This window comes from Balaenoptera borealis, assembly GCF_965194805.1.
Source record: "Balaenoptera borealis genome assembly, chromosome: 4".
In the NCBI taxonomy this organism is placed as follows: Eukaryota; Metazoa; Chordata; class Mammalia; order Artiodactyla; family Balaenopteridae; genus Balaenoptera; species Balaenoptera borealis.
The window spans coordinates 79,437,842-79,460,835 of record NC_138861.1 but is presented as its reverse complement, the minus strand read 5'-3'; the positions used below and the strand labels follow the sequence as shown (position 1 = coordinate 79,460,835).

Below are 22,994 nucleotides of genomic sequence, written 5' to 3'. Positions count from 1 at the left end.
AGTAAGAGATCAGTGATTTAGCTACTTCTCAAACCAGGCATCTGTCAGTTCTCGCTCATACTAGCTCCCACTCTACCAAGAAGCAAAATGCCTCCAAAATCATCCATCAGTAAATTATGCCAATCCCAAATGTCTTTTGTTGTGATGTTTGTTTTTAATGTCCCAAGAGGCATGAAGAACAAGCATCTGGTTTTCAGTACGTCTTTTCATCCCATTTTCCGGCATTTAATTGAAGCATACAAAGTTCAAATAACTCATGCACTCTTTCAAAATGAAATTACTCAATTCACAGCAGAACACATGTCTCTGCAAGCCAATCCTGCCCACATTTTCTCCTTTGAAAATTAACGTAGTAACAACAGCATCAGATAGTCTTCCCTCAAGATTCCTATTCACGCATCCCAGAATTGTTGTTCAATACGGAGACTAAGTACTGACAAAATATTTTTCCTGTCAAGAAGACCTGGTAATAATAGTCCAATATCCAGGCAGCATATCAATTCGGCGTTTGTTTTGAGGGTAGTATTGTTTAGTCGAAGTCTGAAACATGAGAGAAAAGACTGGAATGTATCAGAAGCAGTTTCTACAATATTGTCTGCACTACTGAAAATCCAGGGGACCTTACAAAGTTATCACCCGGTACTAACCATATCTTCATATCTGCAAATAAGGGATAAAAAATAAATGCCTTGCTCCAACCACAAATATTCCAACGATAAAATGAAATCGGCCAAGCAAAAGTAAGAAAAATATGATCATAACAATGCTTCTTTCAACTTCAGAAAGTTATAAGAGTCTCTATCTCTCTTGAACACACAGCGTGGAATTTGCTCAATTCAGTCTCCCTGGAGGAAAGTTACAATCTTTGTTCAAATGAGGAGATGTCTTCAAAGGCAACAGGAGAACCTTTTAAGGTAAACCCCATTTTCTTCAGAGACAGGTGGGAGGGTCACATTCCTGTGACGGTTACTGAAGATGATCTTGGAAAGAAACAGCAGGCAACTCCCCACCTAGACAAAGTAGATAAATAAGACCCTATGTCCTTTTCTGAGATGACTTTGCCCCCAATCTCAAATATGTCAATGTTATCATTTTACAGCAGACACAAATCTTGAAGCAATAAAAGATTCCTTTTAAGACAGATACAATAACAGAACTCTTTCTTCATATATTGGAGAGTCTTAAAGGTCCTTTTCTTCAGTATGTTTTTTGGGAAACAATGGAGACTACAGGGGGGAAAAAAGAAGGGTTGGGTTCTCCATCCCCCAGGAAATTAAATATTTAACATTTACTCATTAAAATGTTTTGAATTTCACATCCTGATTATAAGTCGCCTCGTTTCTAAGGAAGCTGTAGCATAATCCAGAGGAGGCTCACAGATTTCCAGAGGAAGCTAAACCTATTTTTCATGTAGCACTAAGGAAGCTGTTGAATTTGTGCACATCAGAGACCTAATTGACTCACTGATCCAGTAATGATGGAAATGTTGTGACTTTTAAAAATTGAAACAGATTGGCAGAGTAGAGAACTGAAACACTGACTTTCTACAGCTGAAAACAATCAGGGAATGCATACAAGACAAAATGGATTTTATGCTCTACAACAATTCATTTCAGGCATTTCAATGCAAAGTAAAACATAAACAGATGTTGAAAACAGTTAACCTACTGAACCTACCTGCTGAAAGGAATCCTGCAGTAAAAAAAAAAAAGTACAAGTAAGGATTTTATGTGTTAGATGGAGCAGCAATTTCTTTCCGAATACCTGGAGCAAAAGGATAGATTCCAAACTTAACATTCATCACACGTTTTGCTGTATTTAATGAATATTCTAGTTGGAAAATACAGGGACAGTCTGTGTTGAGGTTTCCATTACAAAACATGTCTATGTTGCATGTTAGGAATCTCAGTAGTTTGGTTTATTCCACTCATGCTTACTGAGCACCTATTCTGTGCACAGCTGGGCTATAGGGATAGAAAGATGGGAAAGACAGTCCTTGCCCACTGGGAGTTAACAGCATACTTCCACCATATACGACCTCATGGGTAACTTCAAGACCCTGTGACAGGACAGTAACACAGGTATGCAGAAAGGACTACAAGTCAACCACGGGGCAGAGGGAACCAGGGCATGCTCAGTCCACGTTGTTACATTCCAAAAGGAACATAAATTTTGACGTTTGCACCAAGATAAAACAATAGTATTTCTTGCGTATTCATTCCCATGGGTCTCAAAGCATGTGTATGTTGGTTGAAGGAGGAGGGAGGCCAAGGGGAAGCAACGTCACTGACATTTGGAGCAGGACAGTTTTTCACTGATCGGACCCTCTCTCATACTGCAGGACCTTTGCTACACCTAAGGCCAGCAGTAACTGTCCCCATGCCCAGGCACTCTGACCAACAATACGTCCTCTGTTATTTCCACGTGTCCCTGAGGGTAGGACCTTTCTTGCTGAGAAGCACCCGGGCCATTCAGCAAGCATCTATTGAACAGAGACTGCACCATCATCTCTAAGCTCCGGATGCAAGACACATTCCTAAGTCAGCAAACTGTTCCTATGTTCTATAGGTATGAACTTACATTAGGTCTTTAAGTGAAGACTGAGAGTGTATGCCTTGTCTTCACAAAAAAGATGGTACATTTTTTGAGATCAAACATTATGTCTTTTAAAAACTATAATTCAAAAAGATACATGCACCCCTATGTTCATAGCAGCACTATTCACAATAGTCAAGACATGGAAACAACCTAAATGTCAGATGAATGGATAAAGAAGATGTGGTACATATATATAATGGAAAACTACTCAGCCATAAAAAAGAATGAAATAATGCCATTTGTAGCAACATGGATGGACCTAGATATTATCATACTAAGTGAAGTGAGTCAAAAAAAGAAAGACAAATACGATATGATATCACTTATATGTGGAACCTAAAATATGGCACAAATGAACTTATCAATGAAACAGAAACAGACCCACACACATAGAGAATGGACTTGTGGTTGCCAAGGGGGAGGGGGTGGGGGATGGATGGAGTGGGAGTTTGGCAAACTATTACATATAGAATGGATAAACAACAAGGTCTTACTGTGTAGTGCAGGGAACTGTATTCAATATCCTGGGATAAACCGTAATGGAAAACAAAGAATGTATACATGTGTATAACTGAATCACTTTGCTGAACAGCAGAAATTAACACAACACTGTAAATCAACTATACTTCAATAAAATAAATTTTTTTAAAAACTGTGCCTTTTAATTGTGACTATCACCCTACCTGGCACGTAAAAGAACACAGAGTTTTAACACCAATATCAATCAATCAACATCAAAGAGGCATAATTTATTAGGTCTTTCAAAACCTAACACCTACTACATTGAACCAGGACTCTTGAGGAAGAGTAAGGAGTGGTATTTGGGGAGAAAAATATATACATGGAGTGATTATTTCCTGGGCAGGCAGGACATGGGGCTTTAAGCTTTTGTGGACCTGTACTAAGAGTGGTCCATGTAGATTTTTGACTTTGGGCAATCTCTGTGGTCTCTGCCCCAAACTACACATGTGTTGCTTGGTCCAGTGATTCAGGTAAGGCTGAGGTACCAAACTTTTGTAATTCCTGGAGGTGAGCAGAACAAAATGTGCTGCCTGGAAACTACAAAACAGCTGAGATCCATGAGTTCTCCAGGAGTAGATGTGAACTAGTTTTGATTATTTGTGCTGTCTTAGGAAAGGTATTGAAGAAAGGCTACCCCAAATTCCATGCCCTATTATGTTGTTATAAATTGTACTCAGGCCGACGGAAAGAAATCAGCAAGTAGAGGTACCAACACCTCAGATGCATGGGGCTTGCTCACAGGTGTTGGTGGTCCTCCATCACATGGTCCCAATTAGCTCTAAATTTGTTAATTAAATAACCTCTGATGCTGGTTCTAGATTTTAGAGACCTAATTCATGGATTCGGTCAGAGAAACGTGGTTGGTTTTGTTACAAAACAAACAAAAAAGAACGCAAGCCTTTATCTTTGTGTACTCCATCTTCTTGGGGTGAAGTAAGAACACAACTCAACAAAACTTCTGCAAATGCAAAGCTAAAAAAGCAATTCAAAAGGCCTGTGCAATTGAACGTTCTATCTTTACAGAAGTGGTTTAACTCAGGAAGTCAAAGGCGATGTGGAATGGTTTGAAAAACACAACAGTCTTATCTTCAGACCAACAAATTGATGAATCTGAAGAAAGAGACAGAGTTCCTTAAGAGAAAGGCTGAGCTTTGAGCTGATAGGCTGAGCAGATAGTAAGGAGAAAATGTGACTCTGAAGGTCTAGACAGATATAGAAAGGCAAAGAGTCATACCCAGGTCTAATACTTTTAGACTATTAGAAAGGGGAGATGTTCTTGGCAGTTACTAGATGATAATGTATGGGGGGAACCCAAAGAAACCAAACAGAGGAGGAAGGGCGAGCTCTCAAAGAATACATGAACTGACTGCCCCCAAGGGGGCAAGGACCAGAGAAATTACTGAAAGCTTCTTAAAGCTTCAGATAGATAGACGGTTCATTACAAAAATAATTAGGGAACCATGCCTTCAAGACTGGACAGCTATATTAAGCAGCTATTGAAAATCTAGATATATTGGACAGGGTAAGATCTGGAAAAGATGAACTGTGTTAAAAGGGAGCTGGGCAGTCCGTAACAGATTGAATCCAAGCCTAGGTTAGATGAAGACCTGATAGAAGAACACCTTTTAGATAGAAATTAACCAACTCAGGAGGATAATGGCAGACAGGTTATTTGAACATAGAAGGTTTTGGTAGACCCAGGATCCACTGATTTCATATTTCTGGCTATGGGAGCCCTCGCAGAGGAAGATTAGATGAGTCAGTTAGAAAAAAAGTGATGGCCAGAATGCAAAGAGGAACTAAAAGCAAGCTCAGCAAGGAGTACTGGACCTACATGAAATCCAAATGGAAAATAACCAAACTCAGAAACGGGTTGAAGCCTTTCAAACTCAGCGAGGTGTCCCTAGAGGAGGAGGGAACAAACAGAGACAAAAAGAGCCTAGGAAAGAAAATATCTTTATAATTAGTAATATAGACTCTAGTATGAGGAAACAACCATTCCTAGCGAGGGAGGGACGAGGAGGGAATCAGAGTCCTCAAAAAATGTGAAAGATGATAGGAGAGGAGAAATGATTCCATCAACCTTCCCCAGTGAAGGGTTTCACAAGGTCCTGATCCAGAAGCACACTGTATGTTATCTGTGGACACTGAATACCCACAGTTGAGCATGTTCTCTTTCATCAGATCCCACCAGCCTCTAATTCATCATTCTGGCCTGCTTTCCTGCCCTTAGCATCTGTGAGACACGAAGGAAAACTAAGATAACCCCGCCCCCTTTGGTTTAGCCAGTTCTAAGTTTTCTATAACTTATAACCAATAGAGTCCTATTAAATATAGAATACCTCCCAATAATTTTATACACAGTCCAGGAGATTCCAACTGCCATTACCACCCCAAGGCCGGGAAGGTAGTCTCTCTCGCTTAGGATGTTTTCTGGGTATCTACAAAGTATAAAAGTGGAGCCAGGAGTGTGGGCTCCTAGCAAGTGTCACTTCCCTCCCCTCCTGACATGTTCTCTTTTCCAAATCTAACCACCTGCGGTTTCTTCAACTATTGTTTAGGCCAATTTAACTATATAGCTGCATTCACAAGAGAGAGAGAAAACTTTAGGGGCAAGAAAAGGCAGGGAAACTGAAATCCAGAGCAGGAAGTGTGAAAATTGACACTGAGAGTCCTGGCAATTAGGGGTGAGGGGAGGAACGGGTTACTGGACCCCAAAATAGGCCCAATTAGCGTGGGTCTTGGGTTTCGATGCCAAGGAAGGAACCTGAGAAAAAGTCTAGGCTGAGAGTTGGAGCTGAGATCCTTGAATCAAGCCAGGGTGCTCAGAGGACCACATTCTCAGTGACAGGGAGATTAGAAAAAGTTCCTCTTAAATAGCCCAAGGAAAGGACTAAGAAATGTATCTGTAAAAGTGAAAACAATTAAAAGCTCTTATGAAAAATAAAAAATTCCAAGCCTGCCTCATGAGCACGCCTGGGCACCAAATTTATACTATAGTCAAGGTATAGAATTCTCAAGCTGTGAAACTAATATAAAAATAAATCCCAGACTGGTGATTCCACTAGGTGCCTGTCAGAAGCAAACCAAACTACTCTGCATATCCGCAGAGCCCTTCCCCACCCCGCAAATGAGCTCACAATTAAAAAAATTAACAACACATGAGAAGATGATCTGCCAAGTTGTGCTAAGAGGTGAAGGTAGAGAAATGGGCAAGCAAATAGTTCCCGTCCTCATGGAACACACAATTTACCAGAGAAGAAACCGAGTAAATAGCTATACAAATGTTCACTCAGTTCCAATTGCGATGAGTGCTATATAGAGTAAGCACCAGGTAAAGAATTGGGGGTAATGCAAAAAATGAACATCCAAAACCCATTTCTGCCTCTTTTTGTTAAAACTTAACATGTTCTTTGCAAATGACATGACTGATAAGGGGTTACTATCCAAAATATATAAACAGCTCATATAGCTCAACATCAAAAAAACAAACAACCCAATTAAAAAATGAGCAGAAGACCTGAATAGACAAATTTCCAAAGAGGACATGCAGATAGCCAAGAGGCACATGAAAAGATGCTCCACATCGTTGATCATCAGGGAAATGCAAATCAAAACCACAATGAGATATCATCTCACACCTGTCAGAATGGCTATCATCAAAAGTAACAAATGTTGGCAAGGATGTGGAGAAAAGAGGACCCTCCTACACTCTTGATGGGAATGTAAACTGGTGCAGCCACTGTGGAGAACAGTATGAAGGTTTCTCCAAAAACTAAAACTGGAAGTACCATATGACCCAGCAATTCCACTCCTGGGTATACATCTGAAAGAAACGAAAACACTAATTTGAAAAGATACATGCACCCCAATGTTCACAGCAGCAGTATTTACAAATGCCAAGATATGGAAGCAACCTGAGTGTCCATCAATAGATGAATAGATAAAGATGATGTGGTACATATATACAATGGAATACTACTCAGCCATAAAACAGAATGAAATAATGCCATTTGCAACAACATGGATGGAACTGGAGGGTATTATGCTAAGTGAAATGAGTCAGAGAGAAAGACAAACGCTGTATGTTATCACTTATATGTGGAATCTAAAAAGTACAACAAACTTGGGCTTCCCTGGTGGCGCAGTGGTTGAGAATCTGCCTGCCAATGCAGGGGACACGGGTTCGAGCCCTGGTCTGGGAAGATCCCACATGCCACGGAGCAACTAGGCCCATGAGCCACAACTACTGAGCCTGTGCATCCGGAGCCTGTGCTCCGCAACAAGAGAGGCCACGATAGTGAGAGGCCCGCGCACCGCGATGAAGAGTGGCCCCCGCTTGCCGCAACTAGAGAAAGCCCTTGCACAGAAACGAAGACCCAACGCAACCAAAAATAAATAAATAAAGCCAGAAAACATCTTTAGGAAAAAAAAAAAAAAGTGCAACAAACTAGTGAATATAACAAAAAAGAAGCAAACCTACAGATATGGAGCACAAATTAGTGGTTACCAGTGGGGAGAGGGAAGGGAGAAGGGGCAATGTAGGGGTAGGGAATTAAGAGGTACAAACTATTATGTATAAAACAAGCTACAAGGATATATTGTACAACACAGGGAACATAGCAAATATTGTAATAACTATAAGTGGAGTATAAACTTTAAAATCATGAATCACTATATGGTACGCTTGTAACCTATATAATATTGTACATCAATTATACCTCAGGAAAAAACAAAAAAAAACCAAAAAACTCAACATGCTCAACTTAACTACAAGAGGGAGCAGTCTAATATTGAAAATATTTCAATGACAAGAGATATTAATGAATGTTTACATATAGGCACTCAAAACTGAATTACTAGAATTATGATTTCAGCCATAATAATTTACCTTCCCAGCTTCTTTCCACTGATGGTTCCCAATGTTTTTAATATGTTAATACATACATTATAAACTGTGCTAGAAGTTTCATATTCATGATGAGAGTCCCAAAGATTAAGAATTACTTAACATTTCCTAAAATTGCAAGAAGATGATGAAAAAAACAAGGCTTTTGAGAGTACAGATCTCATTGGTCCATCCATCATATTTAATTTTGTTTTAACATCTTTCCACAGTTAGTATTCCCAACTAATAAAGCATTTTAAAAATCAGAATGTAGTATTTCACAAAGAATAACATCTGTCAATTCTCTTGACTTTCTTTCCAGTGCTAAAGTTGTATGCACTTTGAAACAAAAGCAAACATATAAATGATAAATGTTTTAAAATATGTACAATATTATGGATATATCTAATTTGCCTATGAAAAGGCAAACCTCTGCGTTGAAATTTAAAAAGGCTAAACTAATGAAAAGATGTCGTTAAATGTTTAATAAATTGCCTAATCTTGATGTATTGCCTTTTATCCTTTCCAAAGAAAATGCAATGAAGAATCACAACTGTGAATTACATGATTATAAATAATCCTGTTTTCAATTATAGAAGTTAGAGAATTCTCCTTTTGGAAGTATAAGAATAAATTGTGTATTAACAGTATACTAATTGTTTACTGCTTTCAAAAAAGAAAAGGTTGCCAAAAGATCAGCGATTGCAAATAAACTTTGTTAGTGTAGATACAAACATAAAAAAAAAAAACTCCTGAAATTATCAACATTTACTTTTTTTCCCTTTTCTAAAAATTTGAAGCAACCACATATTTATAGAAAAGTTGGAAGCACAGTAAATACAAAGAGCTTTTTTTCTGAACCATTTGACACTAAGTTGCTAACTGGTTGCCCTAACGCTGTAGGATATGTTACTCCTACAAGCAAGGACATTCTCCTACATAACCAGAGGAAATTCCATTGATACATTGCTACCATCTGATTCTCAGAACCCATTCCAGTCTTGCCAAGTCCCAATAATACCCCTTAAACCAAAAAGGTCTAACTTAGAATCACATATTACACCTAATTTTCATGTCTCTTTAGTCTCCTTCAGTCTTCTTCCACTTCCATGACTTTGACACTTTTGTAAATTACAGGCCAGTTATTGTGTAGAATGTTCCTTAGTAGTAGTTTAGGATTAAATTACATCTTTAGCAGAAATATCACAAAAGTGATACTATACTCTTCTCATTGCATCCTATCAATCTGTCCCTTTACTGATGATAATCCCATCAATCACATGATAAACATGGTGTCTGCCATGCCTCCCATGTAATCAATAAGTATTTTGTAGTGGAATATTGAAATAATATAAATATCCCAGCCCTTCAAACTTTCAGTTTATTCTTTTATTGACATATGCCTGGGCTCTTGGTTTCCTATTTTATTCAATACTTTATTATGTGTACTTCCATTATTTATTTTTGATGCTCAAATTGCCCTCCATTTGGCCAGTGGGAGCCAATCCAATCTGGCTTCTGTGTCCTTTGAACTTGCCCACATCATTCTTTGAGCACTTTCTTGCTTTCTGGAACAAGATGTTTTGGACTCATCTTGTACTTTCCTTGTCTCGCCCTTGGAATTAGCCATTTCTCCAAGGAGCCTGGTTTCTTTTTGCAGAAAATGGTATCTGAAACCAAGATCTGGAGGTCCCTTGAAACTCACAGGGCGTGCTCATGGCTCTTAGCTTGCGGCTGTTCCTAGCCTCTCTCAGCAGACAGAGCTGGAGGGGAAAATGTATTTATACAGTGTGTGCCCTCACGTGTGCACGCACATACATATAGACGCTCACATCTATATTTATTTCTACATCTACCTTTATATGTTGAAACATATGCATTTATACCCGTATCTCCAATTCCAATCCCATCAGGGTTATAAATCTAGTTTTCTGCCTTTCTATATTTTTAACTCCTTTTTCCAACGACAGAAAACCTGGCTTGTTCTCAGCTTATCTGATCAGTCTCCCAGTCTGTAAGGACTCTCCCACTATCCCGACCACATCACCTGCGGAGGTGCCATGCTCACCCTGCCCAGAGCTCCAACATCCCACGCTGGCTGCCCCGTGTCCACGCCTCCCTCATCCTGCTCAGCTCTGACCCTCCACCTTAAGCCGAACTCCCTCCCACCCTCCTCATCCGACCTGGGCTCCTATAAGTCCCACAGGCCACCCCTCCACGGCGATGCTGTCCTCAACATCTGGGTTCTGAGCCACTGCACTACCCCTCAGGGCACCTCGGACGCACCTTGCTCTGCTCCCCGACCAGATTCCGGGCTCAGTTGCTCAGCAAAGGGGGAGGAAAAGGAGAATCCACACAAAGGTTTGAGGTCTATAGAAAGCAATCAATGTTATTCTTTTTTCACTCTTTTCTCACTTTTAACACATATAAAAGAGGAATAAAATGACAAGATCTAGCTCTTGCAGCCGTCTCAGCTACTTTTCAGTCAGTAGCTTGTGAGGATGTGTGTTGTGTGTGTTTCATGTTTTATGCTAAGGCAGCCAGACCATAGCAGAAGCTCTGGGCTCATTACTTCCCATCAGAGTTGACCTATTTCCCCGCCTCACAGCAGAGCATCCAGAGAAGGCCTAGTTGGATAATTTGTTGCATTTTCCCTTTGTCTCGGGGAAACAAGGCCTATTAAGGGGAAAAGGCCAAGATAATTTGTTATATTTTCCCTGGGTCTTGGAGAAATGTAAGTGGAGAAACAACAAACATTTTAAAAGAAAAAAAAAAACACTTTTACAAATTAAAAAAATAATAAATTAAAAGTTTGTTTTAATTTTAATTTTAAAAAATTAAAATAGTTATCCTATGGGTTTTGTTTGCTTCCCGTAGGGATAATAAATAATTTTTCTGGAAAGAAGATATGCCTCACCTGTTGGGAAAGCTTTCTTTAAGGAAGCAGGGGAGAGAGCCGTCAGCTTTTAGGAATTTCTGACACAAAATGATTGGAGAATACTGCTTGTTAGGAGTATATATTTCTTATCCAGAGAGCATTTTTGTTCCTCTCAATGACATTCAGCTGACAGAGGTAAAGTTAAAACAATACAAACAAAACTGTTGGTGTTCAATGTCATTGCAGCACTATTCACGATAGCCAAGACACGGAAGCAGCCTAAATGCCCACTGAAAGATGAATGGATAAAGAATATATGGTACATATATACAATGGAATATTACTCAGCCATAAAAAGAATGAAATAATGCCATTTGCAGCCACACGGATGGACCTAGAGATTATCATACTAAGCGAAGTAAGTCAGAAAGAGAAAGACAGATACCATATCATATCACTCATGTGAAATCTAAAATATGATACAAATGAACTATTTACAAAACAGAAATAGACCCACAGACACAGAAAACAAACTTATGGTTACCCAAGAGGAAAGCAGGGGGAGGGATAAACTCGGAGTTTGGGATTAACGTATACACACTACTATATATAAAACAGATAACCAACAAGGAACTATACTCAATATTTTGTAATAACCTATAAGGGAAAAGAATCTGAAAAAAATATATATGTATGTATTTATAACTGAATCACTTTGCTGCACACCTGAAACTAACACAACATTGTAAATCAACTATACTTCAATTTAAAAAGAAAAAGGAAACAAATCAAACAAACAAAAAAAAACTGTTTGTGCCACGGGCAGGGAGTTAATAGGCAAGCTGGAGCTGTCCCCAGGAACCCAGACCTCGGAACTGGGTGCACATACAAGTCCGCTCCTTCTAAGATATCACCAAGGACACCTTCAGAAAGGCTCATCTCTGCTTTAATTTCGGGAAGGTTGGGGAGCTCAGCTGTAATGTTATTCAGAAAAAGGCAGAATAAAAATCAGGATAGGCCAGGTTTAGGACTATAGTTACCAAGTCTAGAATTTACACTAAAAAACCATAGGGTCTTCCCTGGTGGCACAGTGGTTGAGAATCTGCCTGCCAATGCAGGGGACACGGGTTCGAGCCCTGGTCTGGGAAGATCCCACATGCCGCGGAGCAACTGGGCCCATGAGCCACAACTACTGAGCCTGCGCGTCTGGAGCCTGTGCTCCGCAACAAGAGAGGCCACGATAGTGAGAGGCCTGCGCACCGCGATGAAGAGTGGCCCCCACTTGCCGCAACTAGAGAAAGCCCTTGCACAGAAACGAAGACCCAACACAGCCAAAAATAAATAATAAATAAAAAATTTTTTTATAAAAACAACAAAAAAAAACCCATAAAGACCAGGGGGAGCGAGGGAGCTGGTCTCTAAAGTCTGGCAGAACTCTTCTACAGAACGAAACCGGACAAACACCGCCGCTCCCGGCGTGATCCTCCCACCTGTGTCCCCGTGGCCAGAACTGGCCACCCCAAGTAGGCAGCTGGCTGTGAGAGCTTTCAGAGGCCTCCCCAGAGCTTTTTTTAACCTGGTATTTTCTGCTTATAGACTTTCCACAGGGGCAACCCCAGGTCCGGGGAGGGGGGGGGGATTCTCTTAAGCTGGGAAATCTGAGAAGTCAGCTGGCCTGTGGCAAAGGAGGTATTTTTAGCCGAGACTTGGGGATCTCGGGAGTGCCATCTACTTTAGACCGCAGGGTGGGAGACACAAAACAGAGCTAAGCAAGGGGACTGGGGCGACTCTGCATTTTCTTAGCAACGACTGCTGAGCTTACCTTGGAAGAAGATTCTGTGTGTGCTCTGGTGCGGTGGGGAAAGCCAGCCCGGGGGGTCTTCTCAGCAATGGGGCTCCACCCTCCCCGTGGAGGCGAGGCCCGGAAGTCCCGCCTTCACGCCACGTACTCGCAGGGGCTCTCCCAATACCTACCTGCTCACCGGCCCACCTGCCTGCCTGCTGCATTGGCATCACCTGAAACTTCTTAGAAATGCAAATATGGGGCCCCATCTACTAAGTTAGAAACTCTGGCAGTGGGACCCAGCCATCTGTGTTGCATCAGGCCCTGCAGGTGATTCTCAGGCATGCTAAACCTGGAAGATTACTGGCCTAATCACACGGTCACAAACATCCCTAGATAAAGGTAAAAGAACAAAACTTTATCCCTATCAAACCCACACGGCAGTACATCGTTTTAAATTAATAGACATTATTTTTAGCACATTTTTAGACTTACAACATTGAGCAGATAGTAAAGAGAGCCAATAATTCTTGGTAAACCTTTTTTTTTTCTCCTGTATATCTTACCCTTTCTCTCCCAGCTGAGTTTTGCTATCAAAGGTTGCAACTGAGTCAGAGTAAGAAACAGCCCCCAGTGCTCGGGGAGGATGGCAGTCCCACACAGCAACCCTAGAAATGGGTGCACCGGGCAAGCTGCAGGGAAGCCAACTGAAATTGTCTAAGATGATGTAGCCACGGGAATGCCTCCTCAGAAGAGTCTGGGAAATAACATTAGAGTATTCCTAATGAATTAGCTTCCTATGGCTGCTGTAACAAATGCGACCCGTGGCTTACAACAACACAGATTTATTTCTCTTACATTTCTGGAGGTCAGAAGTCTGAAATCAGTTCCACCGGGCTAAAGTCAAGGTGTCGTCAGGGTTGCTTCCTTCTGATTGCTTTGAGGAGAGGATCTGTTTCCTTGCCTTTCTCAGCTGTTAGTGGCTGCCTGTATTCCTTGGCTGCTGGCCCTTCCTGTATCTTCAAAGCACATCTCTCTAGTCTCTACATCCATCCTCTCATTGCCTTCTCCTCTGACTGACCCTCCTGCCTCCCTCTAATAAGGACACTGTGGCCTCATCAGTTCCTCCCAGATAATCCAGGACAATCTCCCCATCTCGAAATCTTAACACACAATCTAATCACAGCTGCAAAACCCCTTTTGCCTTATAAGGTGGCGTTCACAGGTCCTGAGGATTAGGATATGGATATATTTGCGGGTCCATTATCCAACTTACCACACTCTCTATGGCCCTGTACTATCTAATACGGTAGAGACACTGGCCACATGTGATTATGGAGCACCTGAAATGTGACTCATCTGAATTGAGATGTGCTGTAAGAGTATTGAAATTTGAAGACTTAGTATGAAAAAAATAAGGTAATGTATTTCATTCATAATTTTTATATTGATTCCATGTCAGAATTGCAAAATCTTGGATATAGTGAGTTAAATAAGACATATTATTAAAATTAAATTAATCTGTTCTTTTTGCTTTTTCAAACATAGACAATTTTAAATTACCCACGTGGCCAACATTATATTTCTACTGGACAGCCCTGCTATAGACCACAAAGGAAGCAGGGTGATGTTAAATTTCAATAGTTTTATTTGTGTCTTACTAATAGTTATAAGGGAGGCTAGACATTGAAAGCAATATGTCTTCTTTAAACCTTCTCTAGGGAGAGCAACTGACTGCACAGAATTGAGATTTCAAATCAAGAGGGATGTTATATAGGGACATACACAACTAAATTCTCCACTAGATAACAGTAACCAAAAAAATAATAATAATCTAGCAGCTCGTGTTCTTACAAAGCACTTTCTTAAAGCATAATTTTGCTGAATCCTCAATCACAATCCTATGAGAAGAATATTGTTCCCATTCTTCAGAGAAAGAAACTGAGCCTAAGGGAAATTTACCTGCTGGAGTGGCACCCATCTAATAAGTGATGGATAAGAACCCGAGCTACGTTTGTGTGCCACAGTGCCCAGGGCTGCCTTGAGCTTATCTTGGCTTGGGTTTAATGATTTAATCAAGCTCACTCTACTTCCTGAGTTATTTTATATCTAATCTTCCTAAATTTCAGAGATCCCAGAATTCTCCCTCTTTACCTGATAATTTTGTTCCTTTGCCAATCTGAACACATTTTTGTGATTGTTTATTTATTAACTGTGAACGCAGAGGGGTGGGGGGGTGTGTCCTACCTAGCTATTTAAGGAAGAGGACTTTATCCTGTGTCGAACTCCTCAGCTAGAGGCATACCTGATACTAAAACCAGACAAAGACACCACCAAAAGAGAAAATTACAGGCCAATATCTTTGATGAATATAGATGCAAAAATTCTCAACAAAATATTAGCAACGTGAATCCAACAACACATAAAAAAGATCATACACCACAATCAAGTTGGATTCATCGCAGAGTCACAAGGATGGTTCAACATACACGAATCAATGTGATACACCACATCAACAAAAGAAAAGACAAAAACCACAGGAGATCATCTCAATAGACACAGAAAAAGCATGTGATAAAATTCAGCAGCCGTTCATGATAAAAACTCTTACCAAAGTGGGCATAAACGGAACATACCTCAAGATAGCAAAAGCTATTTATGACAAACCCACAGCCAACATAGAGGCGTGCCTGGCCCCCAGCTTGATGTGGACCATCTGTTGGATGGCCCCCAACACGAATGACTGTCTCTCCCCACCCTTTCCACCACCCACAAGCTGCATGCCTAGGTGAAACGCTCAGATCTGACTTAGAGCCAGAGAAGATATCCCCAGACAAACCTGGCCTCTGGTGAGCAGATTTCCTCTGCTCAGTCTTCCTTGGAGTGGAACAGGCCATGTCGCACTTCGGCAGAGGTTGCTGTGAGAAGAACTGGCAAAGACCCACAAAGAGGGAAGCAGATGTCAAGGTCAGCTAGGATGCCCGTTACCCAGCAGCACTTCTCGGCTGTCGGAAAGGGAGGAGGGAAGTAAAAAGGAAAAGGGTACAATGTGCTGCTCATTTTCTCTGCAACATGAAAACCTCAGCCTTTAGATCTAGAAAGGCCCTTGGAGAGTGTCTAGTCTAACAACCTCATTTTATGCATGAGGAAACCAGGATCAAACAGGTTAACTGACATCTTTCTGTAAAGTCTCCCAGCAACTTAGTATCAGATAAAGACTAGAGCTCCCTTTTCTGATTGTGCTCAACTTGGACAAAATTGCTTTAAAGGATCACAGACAAGTATTAAGTAAAATCACACAGCTTCGATTTCCAAACCACGCTGCAGAGAAGAGGCACCTTGCTTGCAGGCTGAGACTCTGAAATAGGCACTCAAAGCTGAAAGTCATGTACAGTCAAAATAATCCTTGAAAATCCTTAGGAAAATGCCACACTGGAGACCAATATAACTTCTGTCAATCAATCCCACACAGTTTTTCCAGAGATGGAACAGGTTCCACAGTTGAGTACCAGATTAATTAATTGGCTTGAGGTTAGAGGACAAAAAGGCACAGATCTTTAAACACAGGACCACACGTAAGACTGCAAGCTGGATACATATAAAAGGCACCAGGGTTCTGAAATGAACAGCAGATTCCCTTCTCTTATCCCCTGCTCTCACTCCAGGGCACTGATCAGAACGATAGGCAAAGTGACTCATACTACTTAAACAGTTCTCTCTTCCCCACACTCCTGATTTAGTGTTTACTGCTTAATTAGAAGCTAAGCTTCACATGCGCATGAATCTCTGTTTTGTTCATTTGTGAACCCCAAGTGCCCGGTACTGTGCCTGGCACATAAATGTGTGTTGAATAAATGGATAAATCTACTCCTCTTTTTGTCCAGGCTACGTAGTTGAATTCTTGTAAGTTGATGTTATTCTGTTCTAGCACGTAGCTCTTAACCTCTCGGGGTGTTACGTTGCCCTAGCCAGAAAAATTCACATTGAACTGTTCATAGAGATTGTTCAGTACTCATGGGGTTCATGGAGCCCAAGATTAAAATTTCCTGGTGCCATCAACCTTTAAGATGCTGCTGTGACACTTTAGCAGAATGACCTTCTTGGCTTTGGAGAGACTGACATCGTTTACTTTCATAACTGCACAAGGACTTTTCTTTACAACTCTCCCAAATACTGGAAACAAAAGGTACTCTTTAAATGTTCAGCCCAAAAGCTCAAAGGGGACCTGGGCTAAGCTCAAACTAGTGGCACCAAAATGATCTTCACAACCCTCCGCTGTATTTTCTGACCTACTCCTAAGCCAGCCTGTTGGCTGACTGGCCCTTCTCCACAGATGTCCTCTTGAGCTGCTTGCAGGTTTCAGCACTGATACTGCATGGCCAGATGGATCACCTACAGGACCACCCTGGATCCCCAGCTAGCCCTGTCAAGCATTGACACTACACTTGTCACCACCAGCTCTGATGGTTTGGACACAGAGAAATGTACGGCAGGAGAATATTCAAACAGCTGTTGTAAGGTGAGCTGATGGGGGCAACTGCCAGCAGGCTGAGAGGAAAACATAATTTACGGGCATCCTTCAGCAGAGCTCAGAGCCAAGCAAACACCGCTGCAGAACCCTCAGGGATGCGGCAGACAGACACACTGGTGCTCCAAGACAACAGCGGCTCTTTCTGAGTAAAGAGAAAGAAGGAGAGACCGGAGACAGGGCTGGGGACAGTGACAGGCTCAGGAAAGGGCAGCTGACTCAGTAATCCAAAAGTGAGCCAACCCATGTACTACACACCCACATGGAAAGCACATATAATCTCCCATCCTGCATGGTGATTGTCTGCCTATAAGAATAATAAATATTATAGACTATGCTCTAAAGCAGATTTAGCAAAGTCCCAGAAACAGAATAAACTCAAGGCAGGGAAAGGATTACCTATGTATGCATCTGTACTGGCTTGAATAGTGTCCCTCAAAAATTCATGTCCACCAGAACCACAGAATGGGACCTTACTTGGAAATAGGGTCTTTGCCTTTGGAATTAGTTATGGTGACATCATACTGGATTAGGGTGAGCCTTAATCCAATAAGACTGGTGCCCTTGTAATAAAAGGGGAGAACACAGAGACACAGGGAAGAAGGCCATGTGACTATAGAGGCAGAGATTAGAGGGATGCAGCTACAAGCCAAATGCCAAAGAGTGCCAGCAATCACCAGAAGCTAGGAAGAGGGGAGGAAGGATCCTTTCCTAGAGCCTTCAAGGGACATAGCCCTGCAGACATCTTGATTTTGGACTTGTAGCCTCCAGAACTGTTAGCAAATAAATTTTCAGTGTTTTAAGTCACCGGGTTTGTGGCAACTTGTTACAGCAGCCCTAGGAAACTAATACAGCATCTCTCTATTTTAGCTACTTTCAAATACATTGCTGTATAGTCATTCATTCACAAATAGTTAATTTGTACGAATTCTGTGCCAGGCACTCTTCTAGCAATGAACAAAAGCAAAGAAAAATCTCTGCCCCCATGAAGCTTATATCTGAGAGTAGGAGGAGACAGAAAATAATCAAAATAAAGAAGTAAAATACATAGTCTGTCAAATGGTGATAAGTTCAGTAAGGGGTCCTATGGCATGAGGTGGAGTATTAGTTTTAAATTTGAATAGATTAACCATTCTCAGAGGATTCTGATCCAAACATTGAACCTAAGATTCTAGTACAGACAGTCCTCGACTTAATGGTTTTTCTGCTTTATGATGGTGTGAAAGCGATACGCATTCAGTAGAAACCGCGCTTTAAATTTTGGGTTTTGATGTTTCCCTGGGCTAGTGGTAAGTGGTAAGTTACTCTCTTGTGATGCTGGGAGGGGTCGCCAGCTGCAGCTCCCAGTCAGCCATGCGATCATGACGGCGAACAACTGATATACTTAAAACAGTCCTGCACCCAGATGACCATTCCGTTTTTCACTTTCAGTAAATTACTGAAATTTACTGATTCAGTAAATTACCTGAGATAGTCAACACTTTATTATAAAACAGGCTTTGTGTTAGATGGTTTTGCCTAACTGTAGGTTAATGTAAGTTTCCTGAGCATATTTAAAGTAGGCTAGGCTAAGCTGTGATGTTTGGTAGGTTAAGTATATTAAATGCATTTCAACTTGTGATGATATTTTCAACTTATGAAGGGTTATTGGGACATAACCCCGTTGTAAGTCAAAGTAGATCTGTACTGTCATTCTTGGGGAAAATGGTACAACACGTAAAGGTACGTAGGGGAGAGAAGAGCCTCACTCTACTATATCAGAGTTTCTGCTCTAAAACCAGGAAAACTATCAGCCATAAAGCTCACTGTGAAGGGAAATGAACAATTCGTTAGCAAAAATCATCAAGGCTAAGGGTAGAATTTCTAAGGATTTTGTGACTAACACACACACTTGTTGGCTGATTTATAATAAATGTTAAATATAAAATTTATTATGTGATTATATAAATTATGTAAATCATAGTCATTTACCATTCAACAAATGCCCTGGCAGTGATTCAGCTATGCAAAACCACTCTTGAGAGAAAAAGAAGCAAAGGGAGTGCTGAACAGAAAAACTTTTATCATCCAAGAGTCTCACTGAATTATCACTCAAGCAAAAGAAAGCTCTAGAGCTAAGAGAACATTCCTCAGTGAAGGATATGTTCTGTCCACACTGTCTAATACAGTAACCACTGGTCACATGTGATTATTGAGCACTTGAAATGTGGCTAGTGAGACTGAAAAACTGAATTTTTAATTTAATTTTGATTAATGTAAGTAACCACATTAATTAAATAACCACATGTGGCCAGTAGCTACTCCATTGGAGAGAACAGCTGTAGAATCACAGAAGGCTAGCTGCGGAGACAAACCTGAGAGGCTCATAAATGTGAGATGGGACCAGCTCCACAAATAAAAACAGGTAAGGGAGACTTCACAGAATGTATAACTATTATGTAGAGTTTTTCTAGGACATATTTCTTTCCTTAATGCTCACCATGCCCTTATAGATATTCAGTGGTATTATCCCCGTCGGCTGGAAGAGGAAATCAAGGTTCAGCAAGATTTTTTGATTGCCCAGGGCCTTGCAGCTTTTAACGGCCAGAGCCAGAGATTTGAATTTGGCTTTGACACCAAAATACATACTCTAGCCACCAAGGCACTCCATTTACAGCACCTCTCACTCTTGTGATGTCTTCCATTCAATCCACCCTCTCTGAACAGTCTGAAACACAAAAGTGTGTGTCTGCATGTGTGTGTGTACACATATGTGTGTCTGAGTAGATTTTGCAGAACAGGTAAGTCTGAGAGTTACTTGAGTTCCTAGTGTGGATCAAGTATTCCGTACAAATCAATATCCTCTAGACAACCAGTCCCATTCTCCACTTAATCAGGCAAGAACAGGATGCATGAATGCATGCTTGTTGACTAACTTATTAAGGCCAAAGTGGCACGTTAAATAAACCCTTCTTCCTCGGACACATTCAGCAAAAATTCTATAACCCAGCTTTCCTGGTCCTCAAGGAGCTCCCATTCCCCCCAGCCATAGACAAACTCAGAAACCCTAAGACCACAGGTCTTCAAGTCAAGGGAGCCTGGAGGTAAGGGAAAGAGGAAAACTGAGCAACAGGGCACCTCATTAACGGTATGGAGATCTGAAAATACCAGTTTCAGAGAGTGATGACACTAACCCTCTGGAGATACGGGGATGCTCAGCTTCTCCCCACAATCTCCTGTTTGCCCCCAACAATGGAGAAGGGCAAGTGAGGGGCTTGTGGGGACACACAGCCAGCAAGTGTGGAAATCCAGGTGAAGCCAAGGTGGGAGATATGGCCCTCCTAAGACACAATCACACCTGGTTGGTGGTGGAGGCACTGATGCCTGCTGTGCTCTTATTAGTAAGATTTCTGCAGCGTTGTGAAGGTTTCTAATGGGACTAATTTTGCATCTTTTTAAAAAAAGTTTCACTATGCCTAGAAATATACTTGCTGAGATTAATAAAGCAATTCTTATTTGTCTCTTTAACCTCCTGGAAGGTTTAGCTGAGTCTTTCATCACTGTACTATATGCCTATCCTGCAAGGAACGGTCTGGGAAGAGTCCTTTCCCCAAAATAAAGCTTTACAGCATTTCCAGGTTTTGAGATTTATGTGATCCCATACCCAACTAACTCTGAAAATAGTTCATCCTAGTGTGACTCTCGGTGTCCTGGGAAGAATTCTATGGAAAGCCTGACTGCTCAGCCCAGTAACCACACATGTCTCTGCAGACAGCTAGTCTAACCTCTCAAGCCCCAGGAACCTGGTTCGAGGGACTGATTTCTAGCCTAATTTCCGCACAACAAAACTAATGACACCAAATAATACAAACAAGCTGGTGAATGTTGTGCTGTGACAAAAACTGATTTTATAACGGTTATTTCCAAAATTAATGTGTTGTGACATCTTTAATTTCAACACCTTCAGCTAAAATGTGTGTCTTTGGAAAATGATCACCAGTAAGTCCTGACTTCGCTCTCTTTCTGGTAGCAGTCGGCATTCCTTTGCAGAGTTTTGATTCCATCAGTAAATTATTGAATACTTTACCAAGGGGGTGGGGGGCGAGGGGAGACTACGAACTACAGATGGACACAGAGAAGTCGTCGCGGTCTTATTCAAGAGGGAGCCCATCTTTGTAGTGCATTGTTCTCAGAAGTCTCCCGCGGAAGGAAAGCTCTACTTTACGAATTGCCGGGACAGCGTCCCTGGGAACGCCCAGCCGGGCCGCTTCCCTGATGAGCTCGCAGCTCTGAGCGCGCAGGGCTCGGTCCCGGGAATGACAAGCAGTGCAAGAAGCGCCTACACCGCCATCCACCGGCCCCGAGCGGGTGGCACCCGGAGTGGCGAGCTCGCCACGAGAGCTGGGGAAGAATCCCGGCAGGATCCGACCCAACGCCACCTTCCTCCCACAAGCGCAGCCCTGCGTCCCTGCCCCGAGAGCGGTCCCTGGTCCCCGGCTCCGCGCAGCGGGAACCACGCCGCAGCGAATGGATTCCGGGACCCTCCTGACACCGAAGAAGGAAGGCAGCGCCCAAAAGAGACCCGGTTCCTGGGGGCTCAGGCCAGTGAGGACCTGCCGTGGTGCTCTTCCCTACCTTTCCTCTCTCGAACCAGGGGCAACGTTGTCCCTTCCCAGGACAGGATCGGAGCCCGCCAAACCCGGAGTAGCTCGAACCCGCAGCCCCTACCCCAGCCCCGCCCCCCCATGGCGGCCGGCGCCCAGTGTGCCCAGGCGGGTACTCGCCGCAGACGAAGTTTGCGCGCAGGGTACGCAGGAGTTCCCAGCACCCTGCAAGGGGCAGCGCTCAGATGGTTCTGGGATGTCCACGCTCAGATGGTCCAAGGATAACCGGCACCGCTGGTTGCAGGGGAACCGGGCGCGAGTCCGGGCTCTAAGAGGGATGAAGACCCAGGCGCGCGCGGCCGGGAAGGGAGGCTTACGTCTGGGGCAAGCGAGGCTGCGCGGTCCTTCCAGATGCCGGGCGTCGGCGCAGAAAAGAAGCCGCGGACCCCCGAGGGGCTGGTTCCGACGGCTCCTTCAGCAGCCTCCTCAGGCGCCCGGGCGCCGCCGAGCCCACTTGATGCGTGGAGGGCGCCCCTGCAGGGGACGCGGTAGCGCCTCGGGCAAGGAGAGCGTGGTCTCCGGACCGACCCGACCCGAGCGTTAAAGGACACCCTACCCATGACCCTGGGAGGGTCCCGGACGCTGGGCGACCGGGATGGAGGACCGTGCGCCCGAGGACTGGTCACAGGGTGCTTAGCGTGGCGCTGGGACAGCCGAAGCTCACCGACGGCAGGGCAAGAAGGTGGCACCCGAGGGGAGGAGGGGGCGGGACGGGAGGGATTGACCCTGAATTCATCCGGACTGAGAGGTCATGCGACCTGTTCGGCGGCAGAGCGCGGTTCGTGGATCTTACCCGCTCCGGGGCCCCGGCTGGGCGGTAGCGCTCTTCCGGAGCGCGGGCGGGGGACTGTTTCGTGGAAAACATGTCTCGCTTTTTCCTCCGTCCACTCTTATCCTGGTCGCTTTTCTCTCCTCTGCGTGCCCCTGGGAGAGGCACTACGGATGCCTTGCTCCTCGCTCAGGAAGAGACAAGTTGAACTTCAAGGGACAGGGGCTCCACATTTTGTCTGCTCGACAGATCCCACCTCCCTTCACTCCCATCTCTGGGTCCCACCCATAAGAACCCTTAATGACAGATCCTCTACAACCCCACCTCTTTGTATTCAAAGAAGTTATTCTTCAGGGGCAGAGGGGAAGCCAAGCGGACTGCGGGT

The 22,994-nt window shown here is 42.9% G+C and overlaps 1 protein-coding gene across 1 annotated transcript in view; it reads right to left on the bottom strand.

The window, feature by feature from the left end:
- The window catches only part of CORIN (corin, serine peptidase), a 270,732-nt gene extending 248,015 nt beyond the window's left edge, over positions 1-22,717 (bottom strand). The window contains 2 exon segments of the mRNA XM_082390479.1: positions 22,158-22,549; positions 22,552-22,717. Of these exon segments, the coding sequence (XP_082246605.1) occupies positions 22,158-22,549; positions 22,552-22,705 (546 nt within the window). The 5' untranslated portion in view covers positions 22,706-22,717.
- Positions 22,718-22,994: the final 277 nt, after the last annotated feature.